Consider the following 24,382-nt stretch of genomic DNA (forward strand, 5'->3'; position numbering starts at 1 on the left):
GGCCCTACTTATGACAGTTCCTTATACTTGTGGCCATTGCAGTGGCCCTGTGGTCATGTCATCACAACTTGGTGATTGGAGATTGGCTGTCACTTATAATGTTGCAGTGTCCCATAGTCACATGATCTGTTTTGCACCCATCACTGCTGGACTCTGACAAGTAAAGACAATAGGCTGCTGGTAGGAGGTTGTAAAGGACAATCAGTTCACTGTTGGATTCTGCAACTACTCAGGATTCACCTAACGATGGCAACGGGGCTGCTAGAATTACCATAATAAGTCCCATGATGTTGCACCTTATGACCATGTCATTTAGCAACAGAGTTTTCAATTCTAATTATCACTGGTAAGAGAGAACTGCCTGAACTTAGTTAGAACAGGGAACACGAGATGCATAGATTAAGGACAATGTGAAACCATCAGAATATGGATAGTATACCAAGCATGATATTTTAGGAATAAAATACAGGATAATATGGACCATGAGGTCTTTTTCTGCCGTCAATCTTCTATGTTTCTATGGTTCTAATAAATGAACATAGGCAGTTTGAATAGACCACTGTATGTCATATGATTACAGAATACAGTGGTACCTCGAGATACGAGTTTAATTCGTTCCGGACCTGGGCTCTTAAGTCGAGCAGCTCTTATCTCGAACGACTTTTCCCCATAGGAATTAATGTAAATAATTTTAATTGGTTCCAGCCCTCAAAAAACTCACAAAGTTAGTCTAAATTATGCAGAAAGACATGTTTTTAATGAAGAAATGTACATGTACATATAAATGAATAATGAAGTTTCTTTCACTTAACTTGTAAACTTTCTTAAACTTTTAAATTTACATATGTCCAACTTCACTGCCACCCAATCCTGTAGGACAGAGGTCCCCAACCCTTTTTGCACCAGGGACCGGCTTTAAGCGATCAAGAGAGGAATGGGTGAATGAATGGACGGAGGGTGGGAAGGAAGGAAGGAAGGAAAGAGGGAAGGGACAGGAACAGAGGAAGGAAGCAAGGAAACTTATGAAAGGGGAGAGTAAGAGAGGAATGAGTGAAGGGAGGGAGGGAGGGAAGAAGGTGGGAAGGAGAAAGAAAAGAAGAAATAGAGGAAGGGAAGGTAAAAGAGAGAAAGAAAAAGAGCAAGAAAGAAAGCAAGAAAGAAAGAAAGGGGGAAGGGACAGGAACAGAGGAAGGAAGCAAGGAAACTTATGAAAGGGGAGAGTAAGAGAGGAATGAGTGAAGGGAGGGAGGGAGGGAAGAAGGTGGGAAGGAGAAAGAAAAGAAGAAATAGAGGAAGGGAAGGTAAAAGAGAGAAAGAAAAAGAGCAAGAAAGAAAGCTGCAAGCACCCCCCCGAGCCCCCCAGGCCGGCTGCAACCTTTTAAAACACGCGCGCCGCTTCGCAGCTGTCTCCTGAAGCCGAACGCGGAAGTTAGCGTTTGGCTTCAGGAGACAGCTCCTTGGCGCTTGTATCTCGAATTTGGGCTTGTAAGTAGAACAAAAATATCTCTCCCCTCCCAGCTCTTATCTCGAGTTGCTCGTAAGTAGAGCAGCTCTTATGTCGGGGTTCCACTGTATATTACTGGGAAAGGAAGACATCCCATGTATGTGCTTGGTTATAGCCACATGACACTTAAGAAGTCTATAGCCAAATTTATTTATTTGTAGGCATTTGCTGCCTACCTCACTGTGGGGCTATTCTAGGTAGCATATAACAATTAAACCGGGAAAATGAAATGAAGCATGAACAGAACAGTAGCACAATAATGGAATAATAGAATAAACAATGGCAAAGAAAACAATGAGAATACAGAGATATGAGAATAAAAGATGGGCGAGTAGGGAAACGTAGAGTGGGAGTGAGTGAATGCAGCACAAGGAAAACTAGGCTATTATTAATAGGTCCTTGGAATGCAAAGTTATAGAAACAAAAAACAATTTGGAACTACAGAAAAAAATTGGACTTGGCAAATGCAATTTTAAGTAGAGAGGTACATTGAATTTTGTGAAGATTCTTTGTTTACTGTGCTAACACATGCTTCAAGCAACACAACACAGACTTTATGCATGGACATTACCAGATGGACAATACTGGAGTCAAGTCAACTGAAATCAATAAGAAATGTAAGGTGGAGAAGCACAATCCAATCAATAGGACTTTTCCAGATGCAGATCGCGAATTTACAGTATAAAATACATAGATTGAAGTTAGAAAGGGATTGGACCGCCAGCAAAATTGATCAGAAGGACATACTCTCAGAACATAGGATCAATATAAAGATCAGATTCAATATGCTAAATAATTTGAAAGTGAATCTAAGATCAAATTATTATCTTTCTGAAAAAGAGATAAGAAATATCTTGAAAACTGTACTGGAAATAATTCCTGAATTTTTCCAATTTTCAAAGGGAAAAAGAATAAGCTATTGGAATATTGAGTCAGTCCACTGGAGACCCAAACAGCACCAGGCTATTTGAAGAAACAGAAGAAATTGGAAGACACCATTTTAGACTAGTCATAGGCACAAAGCCAGGTGGATAACCTTAGGCTAGTCATATTCCGTCAGCCCTAGAAAGTAGACAATGGCAAAATACTTTTCAAATCTTGCCAAGAAAATTGCAGGATTTGTCAAGCAGTCACCTGTAGTCAGTGCTAATTTCAAGGCACAAAATCAATATTGGAATAGTCAAAAATAAAATATGGAAGCAACAAAAATATTGTAAAAAACTGAACATAATTTTCATTTAAATAAATGAAAAATTTCAACAAAAGAGGGAAATTATTTTAAGAAAACCAGAGGAAAATGTACTAAAATAAGAATACTCAAGGTAATCCTAGAAGAGAACATTGGAGATAGTAAAAAAAAAACCGAACAGACTATACCAGTGATAGCGAACCTATGGCACAGGTGCCACAGGTGGCACGCAGAGCCATATCTGCTGGCATGTGAGCCGTTGCCCTGGCTTAGCTCCAACTTGCATGTGTATGCTGGCTAGCTGATTTTTGGCTCTCACAGAGGCTCCTGGAGGGCATTTTTGGCTTCCAGAGAGCCTTCATGGAGATGGGGGAGGGTGTTTTTACCCTCCCCTTGGAAGCCTTTGGAGCCTGGGGAGTGTTCTGGACCTGGACTGGGATTTGGCTGGCTGCTCCAATAATATGAGCTTTACAGGCTTGTAATTTTCAAAACAACATTTCTTTTATTTTTCCTTCGACATTGGATTTCGTCATTACAGCTCCAGCATGCAGAAATGCATTCCAATCTCACAGACTAAACTACGAAGTTATATTTCTTCCTAAAATAACAGGCTGTCTACTTCAAAACATCTTCTTATCTCTGGTTCAGGTTCACACTATTAAAAAAAGAAATTATCATGAAATATAAACACTCACTTATCCGGAGAAACGGCATACACCTCCATATTGTTTCTAATACTTTGAAGAAAGTATTTATCTCTTCTGGTCAATTCCGGGTGTGATGTAATTAATTAATTGACACACTCTGAATAGCATATTAAAACCTTTTCACCCCCAGTTCATCTTTTCCTTTCTCTAATGTTCAGAATTTTGCCCTTAACAACGGACTATTCTCAACACCCCCACCATCTGAATAGTTATTACTATTACTTTTTTCAGATGGATGTTTTATCAATTCCTTGCCACCACTAGCCTCCTCCTCCACATGTCTTAAATGAAGGTAATTTACAGCTTCTACATCATCTTCGTCTTCTGAATCTGACAGTTCTGAAGGCTGACAGGGAACACACACAACAGGGAGGGTGAAACACGAGCCTACTGGACCCACCAGAAGTTGGGGAACAGGCCATTTCCAGCCTCCAGAGGCATTGAATTCAATCCCTCCCCAGGCATTGAATTGAGTGTGGGCACTCACACACGATAGTGTCCACGCATGCTGTTTTGGCACCCAAGGAAAAAAAGGTTCGCCATCACTAGACTATACAGAAATTCTTTACAATTAGATTACAGTATAGGAAACCAAACACCTACGATGGAAGAATATTTCAGAAATCCACTATGCCAAAAAGTCAGATACAAGAGATGACAAAACCACCCCAATCTGAAGAGCTCCAGACAGAGAAAAAATATCCCCTGAATAATTCTCCCTGAAGAAGAGTTAATTAAAATGTTTACAACTCTACAGCAAGACTGCTGCATGGCCTACAGACTAGAAAAACTACATGGTTTGCAGATTGAAAAATACATACGGACCAAGAGAAATATAAAAGACTGAACAGAAGAAGACAGCCAAGCGTAGATAAAAAATGTCAAATAGAGATAAGTTTCAGAAAAGGCAAAAGGGCATAACAGAACCTAACATAAATAATAGTGAATATAGTGTTTGTCTTCATCTTATTAATTTAGCAAGGCTTTTAATTTTGTAGATAATGAGAATACGGAATCTTAATTTAACTTAATCTGTAACTTGTTACTTGTATCCTTAAGATTTTTATTAATATTGATTGTGTCTTCATTGCTTATTTGACCCCTATGACAATCATTAAGTGTTGTATCTCATGATTATTGACAAATGTATCTTTTTCTTTTATGTACACTGAGAGCATATGCATGAAAGACAAATTCCTTGTGTGTCCAATCACACTTGGCCAATAAAGAATTCCATTCCATTCCATTCCATCCCATTAACAATAATGCCGGACAGGCTGCTGGAGAAATACAAAGGATTTCACTCTCGGAAGGAAGGCCATGACAAATTATTACGAGTTCAAGGATATTTCTGGACATGGAGAAAAAGCAAGAGAAAAAAAGACAGATGCATACAAATAAGGGATCTGGAGACGTTACTAAGAACGCCACAGACGACAGTAAGAACCAATCAATCCTGGATCTAATAAAAACTGATTGTTCCCTTGATGCAATTGCCAGCAAATAGAAATGATATACAAGGCCAAGTGATGCAAGCAGATAATGGAAAGGAATAAATAATAATGGTTGGGGAGAATGTGGAAATGGGAGAGTGGAGAAGTGGGAGGAAAATACAAAGGATTAAGTAGATGAGAGGGATAATGGAAATTATAGGGCTACACTTGAAAGAATCACAAGAGAGCAATTGCAATACAATCAACTATATTTACTTTTCTCATTCTATAACCCCTCCCATCTTAAATATTTTTTAAAATCATACCCACTTCCTGTGGCCTTTGATTATTTCTATCCAAATTAAGGACCTAGTATATGACTACTATATTTTCTAAACTCTCAGCCAGATCATACAGAACAGAATTGGTCCCAATGTTTCATCCTATGTTGATCAAGAGCTGAAAATATAACAACTGGTTATGATTGTTCAACCAGTTCTGTACCCATCTAATAGTAACATGTCTAAACATCTTCCCTCTAACATTTATCACATATCATTAAACAAATGAATGTGAAACAAATTAATCCTCAAACTGGAATGTCTTGAAATGTACAGAAAAACTTTTATTTCATCAAACTTGCAGTATTTCCAAATTCATTATGTGTCTTCATATTTGTATATTCCCCTATGTAAACAAGCATTTGTTTATTTATAAATGTAAATAAACATCCTTATAACTATTTGGAGGCTGGACTAGTAAATAGCTCTTTCAAAAGGCCTGTCAGAAATAAAACCATGTTGCTTTGTGAAGAGAACAAACAGAGATCACAGTGTGGGTGTAATGTATCATCAAGACTGTCTGGTCCTATGCAGCCACCATCTGTTTTAGAAACTGATCTTTTGTTATTAAACTGAACAGGAAAAGCATTAGATTGTAGCTGTCAGCCATGAGAACTTTCTTAGCATGGAAACCGTGCTAGAGAGTAGAAATCAGAAGATGATATCACGAGCTCCGAAACATATGCCTCAACTGTAAGACCACTAGGAGATAAAGAAGACAATAGTTGCCTCATATTGTTATCAAACAAATAAGGAAAAAAGCATTAGACATTTTAACCTTGTTAGTTACCTGAAAGATAATCTGCTTCTGGTATAACAGTGATATTCACAATAAATTAGAAAAAATATGTCCAAATGGGAGAAGGAGAAGGACCAACATAATGGCATCAGACCAGAATATCTCTGGGACCTCCTTCTGCCGCACGAATCCCAGCGACTGGTTAGGTCCCACAGAGTTGGCCTTTTCCGGGTCCCGTCGACTAAACAAGAGCCTTCTCTGTGGTGGCCCCGACACTCTGGAACCAGCTCCCCCCAGAGATCAGAACTGCCCCCACCCTCCTTGCTTTTCATAAAGTTCTTAAGACCCATCTTTGCCGTCAGGCATGGGGAAACTGAGACATCTCCCACGGGCATATACAGTTTATACATGGTATGTTTGTGTGTATGCTTGTTTTTAATAATGGGGTTTTTAGTGTTTTTTTGAATTATTAGATTTGTTCTTACATTGTCTTTGTTATTATTGTGAGCCGCCCCGAGTCTACGGAGAGGGGCGGCATACAAATCTAAATAATAATAATAATAATAATAATAATAATAATAATAATAATAATAATAATAATATGAATACAGTACATATATGTGTGTGTTCTCTCCTTCTGAATCATTATGGCATGGTATACTTTAGTGGATTCTAAAACCCTTTATTACTAGTTTGTGTGCGCACTTGCACATACATGTGACACTACTGCACATGCTCAGAAGTGTCCTGGGAAGGTGGGCAGAGCCTCCTGCCACTGGCACTACCAATTCTAGGAAACTTGCTGAACCGGGAGCAACCCACCGCTGATGCTATGGTATGGTGTGGTATGGTATGGAATGGTATGCCATACCATGTCATGCCATCCAATCTGCCTAGCAATCCAGTTCAAAACAAGATGAAGGTGTGCGGTAACATCTATACCTGTTGATCCACAGCCACAGCATCCAGTCCGTTGTACATAATATTAACCCAGCCATCTTTGGAAGCCAGAACAAAGAGTGACATCAAAGCCTGAAATATATGAGATTGACACATAGCTTTATGCATTTATTTGCATTTTAAAAGATAAAAATTACAGCACTCTGTATAGTTTCTTCACCAACTCCACCACACAGCATATCCATTAAGAAAACATCAAAGGTGCTAATGAATTCTGAATTAATTTATTGTGTATATAAACAGGGGAATAAAGGAATCAGAAATATAAAGCATTCCATATTAAAAGAGTTTATCCTTTTAAAGGTCCCTATATCCTAAAACTCAGCATTTTTCCTGAGCAACCCTGTTCATTCTTCAGCAATTTTTTTCCCGAAAAAGGTTTTTCTTAATATCTTGTCTAAACATCCAATTCTCAATGTCCTTTCCTGCTACTCCTATATTCCCCAGACCTATGGTTTTTTTTTACATTTGAGAACTGCTAGCAGGTTTCCAAATGTAGTGTAGTACAAATAATTAGACAGAATATATAAGATAAACTTCATATATGTGATAGAGTAAAATAAGGAGGTGGATTCCTAAGAGGGAGGAGGTACATTATAGAGGAGTAAAAAGCAAGTTAGTCCAGATACTACAGGGTGCATTCCAACAGTAATGCAATTTTTTAAAAAAGTAATTTATTGAACAGATTTGCACAAACACTTAAAATTCTTCAAAGTACTGTCCTTGGGCCTCTACACATTTTTTCCAGTGACTCTGCCATGACCGGTACGTGCCATGGAAGACATCTTTAGGGACCTCTCTCAATGTCTTCGTCACGGCTGATTGCATCTCTTCTATGGATGAAAAATGGGTTCCTTTCAGGGCTGCCTTAATCTGAGGGAACAAAAAGAAGTCTGCTGGGGCGATGTCAGGACTATTGGGCGGGAGCAGCGTTGGCACCTGGTGTTTGGCCAGGAACTTGCAGACTTGTAGCGCGTTGTCGTGATGGAGTTGCCAGGTAGCGGAGATGTCTTTTCTTATCCTGATGACCCTTTTTTGGAGTCTTTCCAGCACATCCATGTAGTAGGCAGCATTAACTGTCTGTCCTTGAGGAACAAACTCATTGTCAAAAAAGACAATGAGCATTGTTTTCACTTTTGATTTGCTCATTCTTGCCTTTTTGGGCTTGGGGGACTGGTCAGTGTGCCACTCAGAGCTTTGGTGTTTTGTTTCTAGGTCATATTCAAAAACTCAGGTTTCATCACCAGTGATGATGTTGTCCAAATAATCAGGTTCAATTTCTATATGTTACAAAAGTTAATTTGAAACTTCCATTCCATTTTTTTTGTGACACGGTCAGCGCGCAGAGGTTTACAATAACCTATGTCCTGCTGCTTCCACAGCTTGGAGAGCACTGAGACTGGTTTCGGGGCAAAGCTTAGTGTCCCCCCTAGCTACTCCAAGTGCTTCGGTCCCACTCCGACCAATAGGAGCAACATAGAAAATTCAACTGCATTACTTTTGGAACGCACCCTGTATGGGTGAGAGAATATGGCGGTTTATTGCAATAATCAAGACGCAAGGTGATTTTGTACAGTTTTTCATTGGATCAACTACAGAATCATTATTTATTTGTTTGTTTGTTTGTATGGTCAGATTTCTATGCCGTCCTTTTCCACAGACTCATATCATCAAATATAACCAAAGCCTTCCCTTTTACACCACTGCTTTAGCTACACATTAAACTTCACTATACACTGGCCTTTCCTTTTTGTGCCTTAAAACCTCTGAAAATATAAGCTTACAACATATACTACTAAGTTCATATTCCAAGCTCTGGAAATCATTCTACATAGAAAGTACATCTTTTTGGGACTGATCATTTGTGCCAAGATGTATAAAAGCATAAGCATCACAGTTCTTATTGGCCTTCCTGAATAATGATAATAATAATGATAATAATAATAATAATAATAATAATAATAATAATAATAATAATAATAATAATAATAATAATAATAGAAACAGAGAAGACTGACGGCAGAAAAAGACCTCATGGTCCATCTAGTCTGCCCTTATACTATTTCCTGTATTTTATCTTACAATGGATATATGTTTATCCCAGGCATGTTTAAATTCAGTTACTGTGGATTTACCAACCACGTCTGTTGGAAGTTTGTTCCAAGGATCTACTATTCTTTCAGTAAAATAATATTTTCTCACATTGCTTTTGATCTTTCCCCCAACTAACTTCAGATTGTGTCCTCTTGTTCTTGTGTTCACTTTCCTATTAAAAACACTTCCCTCCTGAACCTTATTTAACCCTTTAACATATTTAAATATTTCGATCATGTCCCCCCTGTTCCTTCTGTCCTCCAGACTATACAGATTGAGTTCATTAAGTCTTTCCTGATACGTTTTATGCTTAAGACCTTCCACCATTCTTGTAGCCCGTCTTTGGACCCGTTCAATTTTGTCAATATCTTTTTGTAGGTGAGGTCTCCAGAACTGAACACAGTATTCCAAATGTGGTCTCACCAGCACTCTATATAGCGGGATCATAATCTCCCTCTTCCTGCTTGTTATACCTCTAGCTATAATAATATATTTTGGAGGATTCTATATTTACCTGGCCCAGATTGTCAAAGTTGTATTTTTGATGCACCCATTTGTAATTGGCAGCCATGCAATCAGACCTATTTGTGATATTTCGGATATCAACACCCAGGCAATGGTAGAATTTTCCTTTGAAAAGCTATAAGAAAAAGGGACTTTGTCAGACATTGAAAAAATAAAAGGATAAGAGATTGCTATATGAGTGGCCTGGTGACCTAATGGTGAAGATGCTCGCCTCCCACTCAGCAGGTTAAGAGTTCAATTCTAAGTAGTGGCAGATGTTTTTCTCCTGGAGTGCAAAGAAAAAATATCTGCTGTGAACTCTGCATTGTGTCAGGAAGGGCATCCAGCCAGTAAATGCTCAGCTCTATCCAATCACCCCAACTCTACAGAGATTACAGTGTTGTAAAAAAAAAGGAGGGGGAGCAGATTGGTGTTATATGATTGACATGATTTCAGGTCATTTTTCCTACATTTGTTTGGACTGCTCAGCTGAGAATGGAAAAAGAAGGCCTCTAAAAGGGAAATTAGTTCTATTCCCCACTCTTAGTTCCAAAAAGGACCCTAAAATCCACCACAGAAATTTGGTAATGACGTTGGGAGATTAAAACATTGAGAATGAGAACAGTTTGCCTCATAGAGTGCTCCCTTTCCTATTTTTTTCCAGCAAACATCAGTAACAATATTTTAAATAAATAAAAGATTAAAACATTTCCCTGCCATGAAAATCCATAAAAATATGTTGTAAGTAGTGATGGGCGAACCGAACCTGCACAATTCAGGTCCGTCCCAAATTTTGCGGTGTTTGGTATGCCGAAAACGAACCCGAAATTTTTTTAATCCAAGAAGTGATCACCTTGGCATCCTTAGCAACCTGCTGGTATACGTGACATCAAAGCTCCGCCCCCGGAATCTCTTGGTGGGATTCCCCGTTCGGGTTCGGTTCGGGTTCAGCTGAATTTTGCGTAAAGTTCATCCGAACTTGCCGAACCCGAACACCGTTGGGTTCGCCCATCACTAGTTGTAAGGAGAACAACTATTTGCTGCACTTATACTTTTTGAAGTTATTCCTTATTGAAATTGGCAATACAGACCCTAGTGTATTTTTATATATAGATAGAACCATTACCCACTTTTCCAGAAGTAGATCAAACTAAAGAGAATATCATTTCTTTCCATCTCTAAACAGCTGTTGGAAAATGCTTGAAATTGGGTGGGGGGAGTAAGAGAAATAAGAAAAGGGGTTTTTTTTAATTATTAAAAAAATGATTGTCTCAAGGCATCTCATATCTGACCAGACATCATTTCAACATTGAATCCAACAATCCAACTACATCTTATTGTGATTTAAAATCCAGACCCCGATATCTTGTTACTTTGAAACCTGTTCCTTCTTTACAGCAGATGGGAAATACAGTAGATCAAGAAGTAAAGCCATTAAAATGATGGACCCGGTTCATTTCCAAGAGTTTTTCCCTGTCGTCCTTTTTTTAGGCCACATTATTTTCTAGCTACTATTAGAGATCCACCTTTGTATAAAGGCAGAAAGAAAATAGTCTATAAAAATGGTACTGCAAAGATAGAGAAAAAGTTTGCAGCATCTCTTTTGATGTATATGTACTGTGCTGACTTTGAACTATTATTACATGTGGGAAATTGGAGATGTTGATTACTAATAAATGTTAGGTTGGGGAAACAAGGGCAGCCCAGAAATGGAACTTTATTTCATACATTCTATCCCTAAGGATAGAGGAGTGGCAGGACTTGTGGGTGAAGTTAAAAGAGGGATCAGCTTAGAATCCCTATGTAGCCACAAGCGAATTGAATTTTGTGGATATTTTTTTTAACTCCAAGAAGGTGCTAACCACTGCTTGACAAGATTCCTATGGATAGGTATGATTAGCAATAAATCTTGCCTTGCTCTTACATGCCTGACAAAGAAATAACAAAGCAAAGAACAGGGAGAGTTGGAATCCCAACACATATAATGGGCACCGGGTTAGGGAAATCCATTTCAAACCATACTTTTCAAAAGCATTTGAAACTGTGCAACAAACAACAAACACATTAATAACAACTAGTGATGGGCGAACCGAACCCGCACAATTCGGGTACGTACTGAATTTTGCGGTGTTCGGTATGCCGAACACGAACTTTTTTCAAACTTCGAGCAAAGTTCAGGGTCGTGTTCAGCGTTTGGAGCTTTGACATCACCGGCAGGTTGCTAAGGACGCCAAGGTGATCACTTCCTGGATTCCATGGAATCCAGGAAGTGATCACCTTGGCATCCTTAGCAACCTGCCGGTGACGTCAAAGCTCTGCCCCCGGAATCTCTTCATGGGAGGAATTCCCCGTTCGGGTTCTGCCGAATTTTGCGTAAAGTTCGTCCGAACTTGCCGAACCCAAACACCGTTGGGTTGGCCCATCACTAATAACAACTACTACTGTATATGCCTACAATACCTTTGTATATAGTGGATACCATACCTGCACTCCAAGAATTCCAAAGATTATAAAGAAAGCACAGCAGATGAGGACAATATTTCCAATAGGCTTGAGTGAGGAAATGAGAGTTTCAACCACCAACTTCAAACCTGGAGCACGGCTGATGACCCTGAGAAAGGAGCACTGTGAGAGCTATACGAGAGAACCCAATACTTCACTTTCCATTAGAAGTATCACATCAAGAGAGTTTGCTTTGCAATTGCAAAATGGTTAGCCTGGGATATCTTGCAAATCAGACCAAAAATTAAACTTCAAACAACTTACCAGGTAGTAAACCTCTCTCTAAAGGTAAAAAAAAGTAACTAAGGGATTTAATGTCTATCAAGGAAATTACTTTTAAAAACTATTTTCTCTCCAAGGGCTAATCTGAACAGTCAGGTTGACTAGGGTCCATATTGACCAGCAACCTTTTTTCAGGAGTAAAAATGGTTGATATTGTCTTGCATGCCCACAGGAAATATGATCTCTGGCTAAATTTTCTGGTCCATGTAGTTCTTGAGTGATGACAATTCATGCTACAGACTTAAGTAATGCGGAAATAAAATGGGCACTTGAAGTTTCAGCTTCTCTCAGTCATATGATCATGATATTTCATATTTCTTGATGGCTTCCCATAAGCAAAATCAATGAAGAAGCCTGCAAGAAGTCAGATGCTACCATCATGTGAGGTCTTTGTTTAACCATAGCAATTTGGACTACAGGAATGCCTGTTCCTAAACAATACAATCATGTGACATCATGCCTAGAAACAGCGAAAGACTGCCCCATGGTGCCTCTGCCAGTGAAAAGGGAGGTCAGGAGGACTGTGCACAGCCGTCTCGAGCTCCTTTTTTAGCTGTGACAGCCTCGTGTAGCACTCTGCCAGAAAAAATGGAGCTCCGGAGGGCCTCCATGCTGCAGGAGGCTGGCACAGCCAAAAGTGGAGCCTGGGAGGGGTACTCCTGACACGAGTGATGTTGAGTTGGCCATGCCTACCCTGGCCACACCTGCCCAGTCCCTGAGGTCAAACACAACCCTGATGCAGCCCTCGATGAAATCAATTTTGACACCCCTGCCTTAGACCATGCCACTCAGTGACTGAATTGTTGGTCACAATTGCTGTTGTAACTTGAGTACTAGTTATAGTGTTTCGGTGGCTCAAAGCATTGCTATATGGTTTGCCTGCTGCATTGCTTTTAGTGGGCCAACACTTTGGTTACTTTGGTAGAGGTAGGGATACCTGCTTCCCATGCATTTTTTGCTTTTCCTAAATAATAATTGGTGCTGAGTACATTACAAAAGGTCTGATTACTCACTTAATGAGTGTAATGCTTTGCCTTAGATACTAAATACTTCTGGCTTGAAACTTGGCAGGAATACTGTTTTTTAATTGCTATTCTTTTCCCCATAGCTACCTTTTTTGTGTGCTTGGCTGTATTTCTTTATTAATTACTCCACTGATGAACCATTTCATCTTTTTGCCACTTATTTGAATCACTCCCTGGTTGAAAAGTTATAAATAGATCAATAAAACAATCAACTTTGATTACTTTGAAGGCAAAAATACTTTACATACTTGTGTATTAAATGATTAATTCTCTAAGCTTGGTTTTTTTTTGGGGGGGGGGTTTGCAGTCGTTTTGTTATCAGGCTGTGTAACATCATAAATGAAACCTAGGTTATCAAGGGAAGTATACGATACAGAAAATTTCACTCTCACATCTACTGATGATTTTACCTAGTCTGGTAATGAAATATCTGTAGGAAAACAATCAGGTCAGAGACCAGTATAACTCAATGAGAATAATGACTGGTGATTAGCAGAGGTGAAAACAAATAGGATGGCAGCATTGCAATTCAAACTGAACTCCTTCTATATTTGTATGTGTGATACTTGGATTGTGATACCACATCTGGTAACTTGCCTGTATTGACCCCTGTTGTGGATGCTGATGTGTCAAAAGATAGTGGAAAACATAATTATTTAAAAAGCTGTTTCTCTACAGCAACTTAAAATAACATGCCACGATAGGATAGAAATATTTATTTGAAATATCACACTAACACTTCTATAACAGGAACAGAACTGAGATTCAGAGTGGAAATATAAAGAAATAAAAAATAAGTAAATGTAGGCAAGAGTCCTGGAGAAAAAATGCTCTACCATTGAATTTTAAAGAATCAGGGAAAATCCCTCCTGCCCCATATGTTTTGTCTTAAAGGGAAGAAAATTGTTTAATATATTGAAAAATTTGAGAATAATTGCACTTAGGCACATTTATTTATTTTTATTTGTTTTGTCAAGTATGTATTTGTTAGTACATGGTACATGGTTGTTAGGGTTTGCCATTGTAAACTACCTATTGTAGTCTTGTGTATGTTCCCTTTAAATATTTTGGGCTGGTTCGCCATAAGAGGGCGCCAGTACTCCTTCCCTCAATGATGCTTTAACGCTCATTCACTTTTGCTTTGCCTTGAGGGGGGAGTGTATTTGCCTAGTGCTTATTATATTGTATGGCTTAGTGCTTGTTATGGATTGTTTCTATTTTGTGTATATGTGAATAGTACTTATTAAGCATAACTAAGTCTGTGTTTCTTTTTTCTATGGCTTTGCCACACTTCCACACTCTGTTTAAATTCTCTGCTCAGTGTATGTCAAAGGTCTCATAGCCTAGCTATACCGAGACATACCAACAGTATTGGTGGTATGCAAAGATATAACAATATTTATATACATGATACTAGTAAAAGAGAAACATTAGGGCAGGGGATGGAAGGCACTCTGGGGTACTTATGCAGGCCCCTTACTGACCTCTTAGGAATCAGGAGAGGTCAACAGTGGATAGTCTAAGGGTAAAGTTTTTTGGGGTTAGGTGGTGATATTACAGAGCCTGGTAGTGAGTTCCATGCATCAACTACTCAGTTACTAAAGTCGTATTTCCTGCAGTCAAGTTTAGAGCGGTTTACTTTAAGCTTGTATCTGTTGTGTGCTTGTGTGTTGTTGTGGTTGAAGCTGAAGTAGTCATTGACAGGAAGGACATTGTAGCAGAAGATTTTATGGGCCATGCTTAGGTCGTGTTTAAGGCGACATAGTTCTAAGCTTTTTAAACCTAGGATTGTAAGGATTGGAGGATTCACCATGGCAGTGGTGAAATCCAAGTTATTGGATACTACCGGTTCTGTGGGCATGGCTTGGTAGGTGAGACATGGGAAGATACTGCAAAATCCCCATTCCCTGTCCACTCCAGGGGAAGGACACTGCAAAATCTCTGAAGCCAGCCAGAGGTGGTATTTGCCCGTTCTCCAAACTACTCAAAATTTCCACTAACAGTTCTATACTCAAACTACTCAAAATTTCTGCTACTGGCTCTCCAGAACCTATTAGAAACTGCTGGATTTTTACCCCTGCAACATGGGTTTAAGAGACGTAATCTGAAGCATGTCTGGATGCAAAAACTCTCTTGGTGCTTAAGAAGAATCAAAGCCATTACAACTGCATTCTATCAGATGCAAAGGCACTATGCCAACTTTTATAAAGGAAGGATTCAAGATAATTTATTTTTTTTACCCCACCCCCAAATGCTTGTCATTGTTTGCACTGGATTTTTTTAAAAAAATATTTGATTGCTGTTGCTTACACCAGCTGTTAAGTTTACCATTCTTAATTAAATAGAGGCTGAAGCAACAACTACAATTTATACAAGTAATGTTAAGTCAGAAAAGATTGATTTAGTTAAGGGCATAAGGCAGGGTGGCCTTTCTTCCCTTCACTATCTGATATTCTAATTATATTACATGAACCTGGAAAGTCTAAAGTTAATATTTGGGGCCAGCAATAAAAATGACAATACTTTCTAAGTTATTATCTTTATTTTAAATGTTGCTGGGCAAACATGCAAACACAACATGTAATAAAGTGGTAAAAGTTAATCAATGAGCTTATTCATAATAATAATACATCCAGGTGTTTTAAAAAATCTACCTACAGAAAACTAGAAACCTCCTAATTCAAAGTTATATTGCACAGTATTCCAAATACTGTATTTTAAAATAAATAACTTTAAAGAGAATCCACAAGTTTCATGGAATTTCCTTGGAGAATTGATTTTTACCAATCTCTGCCCCCACCATCAAACTGAACAATAATTAAATATATTCACAATCACTGAAATGGGATGTTCTTCAAATGACAATATTTATGAATATAGGAGAACTAATATATATATTTATATATTAAGAGATTTTGCTTAAATTAAATCCTGATGGGATTAGCCCATGGTGGCAGAATGGTCATATTGTAGAGGCCATCAGACAAAGAATTTCAGTTAGTGGGCTCCAGAAGTAGAGCCTTTCTTCTGTGACTCCCACCCTCTATACCCTTTCTTTTCACTTTCTGAAATACCTTGAAGACATGGATGTGCCACCTAGCCTGGGGCACCAATGAGATATGGCATTTTGGAGGTGGCATTTTGGAGTAAATAACACCCCACTTCCTCCCTGTATGCACTTTGCTCCCTCTCCATCCAGGTTGTTTTATTTCAATTGAAATTTAAATGTATGATCCTTCTTCTTCTTTCTTTCTTTCTTTCTTTCTTTCTTTCTTTCTTTCTTTCTTTCTTTCTTTCTTTCATGTTTTTGTGCATTTTAATTGAATGTCTGGAGTCACCGCTGGTGAGATGGGTGGCACACACATTTAACTAATTAATAATTATTTAATTAAGTATTTAATTATTTGTAATTTGATTATTTAAATTAATTATTTACTTTAATTAAATAACACCCCAATTCCTCCTTGTATGCACTTTGCTCCCTCTCCATCCAGGTCGTTTTATTTCAATTGAAATTTAAATGTATGATCCTTCTTCCTTCCTTCCTTCCTTCCTTCCTTCCTTCCTTCCTTCCTTCCTTCCTTCCTTCCTTCCTTCCTTTTTTTCATGTTTTTGTGCATTTTAATTGAATGTCTGGAGTCACCTCTGGTGAGATGGGTGGCACACACATTTAACTAATTAATAACTATTTAATTAATTATTTAATTATTTAATTTAATTAAATAATTAATTAAATAATGTATTTATTTATTTATTTAATAAATAATTAATTAATTCAAAGACTGGGTTTTTTTTCATGGTCCTGAATTTGACTTTTTTTTTTTTTATATAGTCCTTACACCTAGCCAACCTTGGCTGCTCTAAAAATCTGAAGCAGAGTCAAATTTGCCTAATTTGGAGATGGGGATTACCAGAAAATCCAGAGACTAGATTAGGATTTGGAGTAAAAACCTCTGAAGAAGACAATGGTAACTCATTTCCCTATTGTTGGCAATAAAATTCTGTCTACCATAAAAACACTAGGAGCTGAATTTGATTTGATAGAGGCTTTATCTTACTAAATTCTTTTATTTGGACAAACACATGAGACACAACAAAATGTACTTTGAAATTTTTCATGCAGGGTTATTATATAGATGAGGTCTATTTCCTTGGAACTTACCTCAGGGGGCGTAAAGTGCGCAGAAGTCGGAGGACTCTTAGCACTCCTAGGATTTTGGCTCCTCCGGCAGAGGCTACTGAAACTACGATATCAATAATGGATACAAACACCAAAAAGCCATCCAATATATTCCAACTACTGCGTAGGTAGGCCTGTTCTCCAAAATATAGACCAAGAGAGACTACCTAGAGAAGATCAAGGACTGTATGAACATGTGAAATGAAACCATGCATCAGTAAAGCTAAATCACATCTCAAGACACTTCCGATTTCTCAAAAATGGATTCATTTGGTCATAGAAACCATTGTAATAATGAGAGGTAAATTATTAGTGTAAACACAATAATCAACTCATCTCTTTCAGCAGTATACATTATGAGAAAGAGAAGAATTAGATTTGGAAGCTTTGAGTAGTTCCTCCAAGAAATATCTTCTATAAAGTTATTAACAAACTTCAGAATGCTGGTGACTTTATTCCTTCTTACTGTACACAACTTTTCAGCCTCATTAAGATGAAAAATACATTTTAGATAAGTAAGAGTAGATGTGAAATGTTGACAGATTTAGTCTGTAGAAGGAAATTGAAAAAAGAAGCTCCAAGAACATGCTAAATATTTATTCATTTTTATTTTTGGATTGAAATGAATTTTCTCTTTTATCCAAAGAGGAATAAATAATTGGGAAGCAGCATCATTGAAATGTGCAAGTTTTTAATTTCTTTCCGTCCAAATATTTGGTCCCCCCCCCCCCCTGCTAAGGGCTTCTTTCTAAATTAATTCTAGCTAACTGGGAATCGTAATGAACTTGATAATAGTAGTTAAACAACTACTAAATCTATTTCTCTATGTGTTGAAATGAGTGCAAACAAAGCCAATTCATAATGAAGGTAATCCTTTCTCAACAAAATGTTTTTCCCTTTTCACAGCACTGAAAAATTCTGTGACACCATCGGTTGAAAATAATTGTGAAAATGGCACTCCTTTTCCACTTAAGGTATTAGTTGAGCCAGCACAGCAAGAATGACTTGACAGTGGGTAACTTACCTTCAGTGTCATCTCAGCAACAAAGATTGCTGTGAAGATGTAATTGGACACCGTGAGGAAGATTCTCTCCTAGAACAATCAAAGGCAGTCTCAAAATAGATATAATAAGTATCTTTCAATTTAAATTATTGCAACAGGCCTGAGGAAATGGTGCTTACGTTAAGGTTAAGAATTGCTATGATTGAAAATACACTGTATTTGGTATGTTGCCTTAAAAGCATCTCCCAACCCAGTATTTTAAATAATTTGCTTTGTTCTCTGCCTGTGTAATCATACAATTAAATTCCTTTTAGGCAGAAATGTACTTGTATCAACCAGCAACTAAATTTTTTTTTTCTTATTTGGGACACAAATACCTTGTATTACAAACGCCTCGTCATACAAACTTTTCGAGATACAAACCGGGGGTTTAAGATTTTTTTGCCTCTTCTTACAAACTATTTTCACCTTACAAACCCACCGCCGCCGCTGGGATGCTCTGCCTCCGGACTTCTGTTGCCAGCGAAGAACCCGTTTTTGCGCTGCTGCAATTTTACCGAGGCTCCCCTCGCTGGGAAACCCCACCTCTGGACTTCCTGTTTTTGTGATGCTGCAGGGGAATCCCAGCAGCGCAAAAACAGGCGCTTCGCTGGCAACGGAAGTCCGTAGCTGGGGTTTCCCAGCGAGGGGAGCCTCAGTAAAATCGCAGCATTGCAAAAACACAGAGGTCCAGAGGTAGGGTTTCGAGGACTTCGGTGTTTTTGTGATGCTGTGATTTCACTGATGCTCCATTCGCTGGGAAACCCTACCTCCGGACTTCCGTTGCCAGCGAAGCGCTCGTTTTTGCAATGCTGGATTCTGCAGGGATTCCCCTGCAGAATCGCAAAAACGCAGAAATCTGGATGTGGAGTTTCCCATGAAGGGGAGCCTCAGGGGAATCCAAGCAGCGCAAAAACGGGCACTTTGGCTGGCAAAAGGGGTGAATTATGGGCTTGCACGTATTAATCGCTTTTCCATTGATTCCTATGTGAAACATTGTTTTGTCTTACAAACTTTTCACCTTAAGAACCTCGTCCCAGAACCAATTAAGTTTGTAAGACAAGGTATCACTGTATCTTTAAAAATATAAATAAAAATACAAATATATTATCTGCATTATTATACTCTCTTAGTCACACTATGCAGGTATGCACAAGGGAATGGATTTTCCTCATCTTTCAGATCTGTCTTTATGATAGTCCAGTCACTACAGTGGTCCTCAACCTTTCTAATGCTGCAATACAGTTTCTCATGTTGTGGTGACCCTCAACCATAAGTCTAGCCCCAGTTCCTCTGACAGAGCTTTAGGCTAATTGGCAGGAAGGTCAGAGGGACATCCCCATTGTAAATGCCTGATTGGTTGAATTGTAAAAATATGTTCCAAGGTGCCAGAATAGATGCTTTAGTTCCTAACACCATGGGAAATTTGTCTTTTCCTATAGTCTTAAGCGACCCCTGTGAAACAGTCATTCGATCCCCAAAGGGGTCCAGACCCCCTGGTTGAATTCTTAGAATTAAATCCAATTATTGTATACAATACTATTTAGAGGCCGAACAAAGCATTTATGAGTTTCTAACTCCTAAAATTACAAGTCTACTTATTATTATACAAAGCTACTCACTGTGCTCCTTTGTTCAATCTCAGGTCTCTCTAAGGCAATAGTAACGCAGTTCAAGAAAATGAAGGCCAGGACGATATAATCGAATAGTTTATGAGCGATGATAGTTTGGCAGAGAATGCGAAATCTGGAAGACAGTTGGTTCTAAACTATGAAAGTTTATCTATGAATATAGCTACAATGGACATATCATGGTCATACCAGGCTTCCCCATGCATCCCAGTTCACATTAACATAATTTGGTGGAAAACCCACCAGTTTTTAAACACATCCTCTTCAGACATTTGTTTCATTCCCAAAAGATTTAATACACCTATTTTATACTGAACAAACTTCTCCTGATGATATCAAAGTGATATTAAACATCACTTCATCTTTGATGGCCTAAAAAATTGTGCATAAATGGTTGACAGAGACACCTGGAAGATTTAAAGGAAGTAAGACAAACGGGATGGAAAAATGTACGGCATTAAACATTATATGTTAACCAAAAATTAAAAAAAGTTAGGGGCAGTCCTCCACTTCCTCAATGCAGTCCTCAATTCACCAGTGTTGAGTCCAAAATTTTTGTGGCTAAATGTCACTTAACATTTGTGACGTTTTGCCCCAATTTGTGATATTTCTTGCCACAGTTGTTGAGTGAATCACTGCAGTTGTTCAGTTATCAACATGGTTGTTAAGTCAATGGCTTCCCCATTGACTTTGCTTATCAGCAGGTCGAAAAAGATGACCATGCAACTCTAGGAGACCGCAACCATGATAAATACGAACCAGCTGGCAAACACCTGAATATTGAACATGTGACCATGGGATGCTGCAATGGTTGTTAGGGTGAAAAACAGTCTCATAAGTCATTTTTCAGCGCTGTGGGAATTTCAAACGGTCACTAAATGAACTGTTGTAAGTTGAGGACTACCTTTAGTTATTTTCTCCCATTTACTTGATAGTACATAACTGATCAATCAACTTGCATTTTAAAAGCAAGAATAGATTCCTTAGTTTCTGTAAGACTTCCCATTGAAATGCAATATTATTTGCTCAGGGCATGTTGTAGGAGCCTGAATATTCTCAAATGAAATTATTGTATGGTCACCACATGTTTATGAATGCGGTTTTTATAATGTGATATATCAATGCATACTTTTGTAATTTGGGAGATGTAGGAACATTTTGAAAGGTTAAGGATTTTGTATTTATTCCATAAACACATGCCACAAAGTCACAACATACTGTTGAGATTATCCATGAAGAGGGCAGTCATGGTGTTGTTGTGAAGTATGGCAAGTATATCTGCTTAATAAGGACAGAAATGCAGGTTTAAAAATAGATAGTGCGTGATTATGCAGAAAAAAACAAATTTCTTGCCTGCATACCTGTTATGCCGACAGAGATCAAAGGAGAAATTGGGAGAAAATGTTGCAAAGTAGATTCTACAGCTCTAAATAATCTTCACTGGTTTTCAAAGTGGATAAACCTAAATGCATATGATTTGAGAATATGCTGAAACTATAATCGTTGGGGAAATAGAGCCAGAGTAATATGGGAAAAGTACAAAACACTAAGTTAAAAAAATATATCAGGAGACTGGGATGATGATGTATATTTTACAACACTTGGTCTTAAGATAAAATGCCAGTCACCTGAAAAATATGGAAAGCAAAATTCAAAAGCAAGACCAAAGGAGGAAGAGGGCAAAGAAGGAAGGGAAAGAAAAAAGGAATAATGTTTCATTAATGTTCCTGATTTTATAGTCTGAAAACCTGACTGTGCAATTGAAAAGTAAGTATTCTTGTATGACTGCAAGTAGTTAAATCATTTCTATGCTAAAATTGAAGACAGGGTGAAAACTCCATATTTGAATCTCCATTCCCTAAAACACAAGTAAATGCAACATACTTGTTTTCCGGTGAGAATAAATAGATGGACCAATCTTCCCGCAATTCACACCAATCTGGCTTGTAGGCCTCTATCATCTTCTTTATACGGAAACACAGGCTCTGTAGAGGCAACAGCAGAAAATCAGAACCTGTTGAGTAGTACTTGTTTCCCTTTCTTCTGAAACTATCACCCCCAATTGAAAATCATCCATGTACTGATACAGTGGTACCTCGAGATACGAGTTTAATTCGTTCCGGACCTGGGCTCTTAAGTCGAGCAGCTCTTATCTCGAACGACTTTTCCCCATAGGAATTAATGTAAATAATTTTAATTGGTTCCCAGCCCTCAAAAAACTCACAAAGTTAGTCTAAATTATGCAGAAAGACATGTTTTTAATGAAGAAATGTACATGTACATATAAATGAATAATGAAGTTTCTTTCACTTAACTTGTAAACTTTCTTAAACTTTTAAATTTACATATGTTCAACTTCTCTGCCACCCAATCCTGTAGGACAGAGGTCCCCAACCCTTTTTGCACCAGGGACCGGCTTTAAGCGATCAAGAGAGGAATGGGTGAATGAATGGACGGAGGGTGGGAAGGAAGCAAGGAAACTTATGAAAGGGGAGAGTAAGAGAGGAATGAGTGAAGGGAGGGAGGGAGGGAAGAAGGTGGGAAGGAGAAAGAAAAGAAGAAATAGAGGAAGGGAAGGTAAAAGAGAGAAAGTAAAAGAGCAAGAAAGAAAGCTGCAAGCACCCCCCCGAGCCCCCCAGGCCGGCTGCAACCTTTTAAAACACGCGCGCCGCTTCGCAGCTGTCTCCTGAAGCCGAACGCGGAAGTTAGCGTTTGGCTTCAGGAGACAGCTCCTTGGCGCTTGTATCTCGAATTTGGGCTTGTAAGTAGAACAAAAATATCTCTCCCCTCCCAGCTCTTATCTCGAGTTGCTCTTAAGTAGAGCAGCTCTTATGTCGGGGTTCCACTGTAGTTGTTCACTATCTAACTTTATAGATATTAATTATAATCACTGTAATCATTTCTGCATGTTATAAAAATATAACAAAGATCATACCCACAAGACAATGATTCATAGTCAGAGAATTCATAAGTATTGCTCTGATCTGTCGTGAAATTATTTATCACATAGGAATGGAGTGGAAGAACAATGAATAACAGCTAGAATACTGCAGTGATATAATTTGCTTGGAGACCCTTGAGTCGCTTGGATTCTCTCTCAATCTACTTTTCCTCCTTAATGGGATGCTACTGTCAGAACTGTCAGGGATCACTGTAGAAGGAATCACCCTAAAACTTAGTTGTGATTTTTATTTTGCACTGTACAGTAATAGAAACATAGAAGACTGATGGCAGAAAAAGACCTCATGGTCCATCTAGTCTGCCCTTATACTATTTCCTGTATTTTATCTTAGGATGGATATATGTTTATCCCAGGCATGTTTAAATTCAGTTACTGTGGATTTACCAACCACGTCTGCTGGAAGTTTGTTCCAAGGATCTACTACTCTTTCAGTAAAATAATATTTTCTCATGTTGCTTTTGATCTTTCCCCCAACTAACTTCAGATTGTGTCCCCTTGTTCTTGTGTTCACTTTCCTATTAAAAACACTTCCCTCCTGAACCTTATTTAACACTTCGACATATTTAAATGTTTCGATCATGTCCCCCCTTTCCCTTCTCTCCTCTAGACTATACAGATTGAGTTCATTAAGTCTTTCCTGATATGTTTTATGGTTAAGACCTTCCACCATTCTTGTAGATAGAGTTTGTCTGTTTATTTACGAGTACTATATTTTTTTTCCTCATTTTTCAATTTTGTTTAGTGACAATAGAAAATATACTGCAGAACCGTCTCATCCCAATTGGATTGGACTACCCCACCCAGGCCAGCAGAAGAGGCATACTGCTGTGGGCCCCATCAGCCAAGGTTTTCCAGATGGCAGGTCCAGGAGAAGAGCCTTCTCAGCCAGAGCACCTGCCCTTTGGATCTTCTTGCTCCCCAGAATGAGATTGGTTTCAACCTTCTTGACCTTTCCCAAGAAAACCTGGCTCTGCCAATTGACCTGGGGCTCTTATGAGGGGGCTTCAAGTTGGAGGTTGTTGACAGACGTGTTCATCCTACTACCTCCCTCCCCACCTTTTAGTTAAAGTTGAGCATTTATATTTTTTATTGTTTATAGGTTTTGTAAGGTTTTCTCTTTTTAATATTGTCAATAGTGATGGGCGAACTGAACCCGCACAACTCGGGTCCATACCGAATTTTGTGATGTTCGGTATGCCGAACACGAACACGAAATTTTTTCAAACTTTGGGCAAAGTTCGGAGTCGTGTTCGGTGTTCGGAGCTTTGACGTCACCGGCAGGTTGCT

General features: G+C 38.5%; 1 protein-coding gene across 1 annotated transcript in view; it reads right to left on the bottom strand.

Moving 5' to 3' along the window:
• The window catches only part of CACNA1I (calcium voltage-gated channel subunit alpha1 I), a 495,583-nt gene that overhangs the window by 49,102 nt on the left and 422,099 nt on the right, over nucleotides 1–24,382 (bottom strand). The window contains exons 18-24 of the mRNA XM_070754808.1: nucleotides 22,018–22,118; nucleotides 20,125–20,248; nucleotides 18,485–18,553; nucleotides 17,443–17,627; nucleotides 11,956–12,082; nucleotides 9,482–9,607; nucleotides 6,856–6,945 (exon numbers count right to left, since the gene is read on the bottom strand). Coding sequence (XP_070610909.1) covers nucleotides 6,856–6,945; nucleotides 9,482–9,607; nucleotides 11,956–12,082; nucleotides 17,443–17,627; nucleotides 18,485–18,553; nucleotides 20,125–20,248; nucleotides 22,018–22,118 — 822 coding nt within the window. The remainder of the gene's footprint in view (nucleotides 1–6,855; nucleotides 6,946–9,481; nucleotides 9,608–11,955; nucleotides 12,083–17,442; nucleotides 17,628–18,484; nucleotides 18,554–20,124; nucleotides 20,249–22,017; nucleotides 22,119–24,382) is intronic.

This window comes from Erythrolamprus reginae, chromosome 6, assembly GCF_031021105.1.
Source record: "Erythrolamprus reginae isolate rEryReg1 chromosome 6, rEryReg1.hap1, whole genome shotgun sequence".
Lineage (NCBI taxonomy): Eukaryota > Metazoa > Chordata > Lepidosauria > Squamata > Dipsadidae > Erythrolamprus > Erythrolamprus reginae.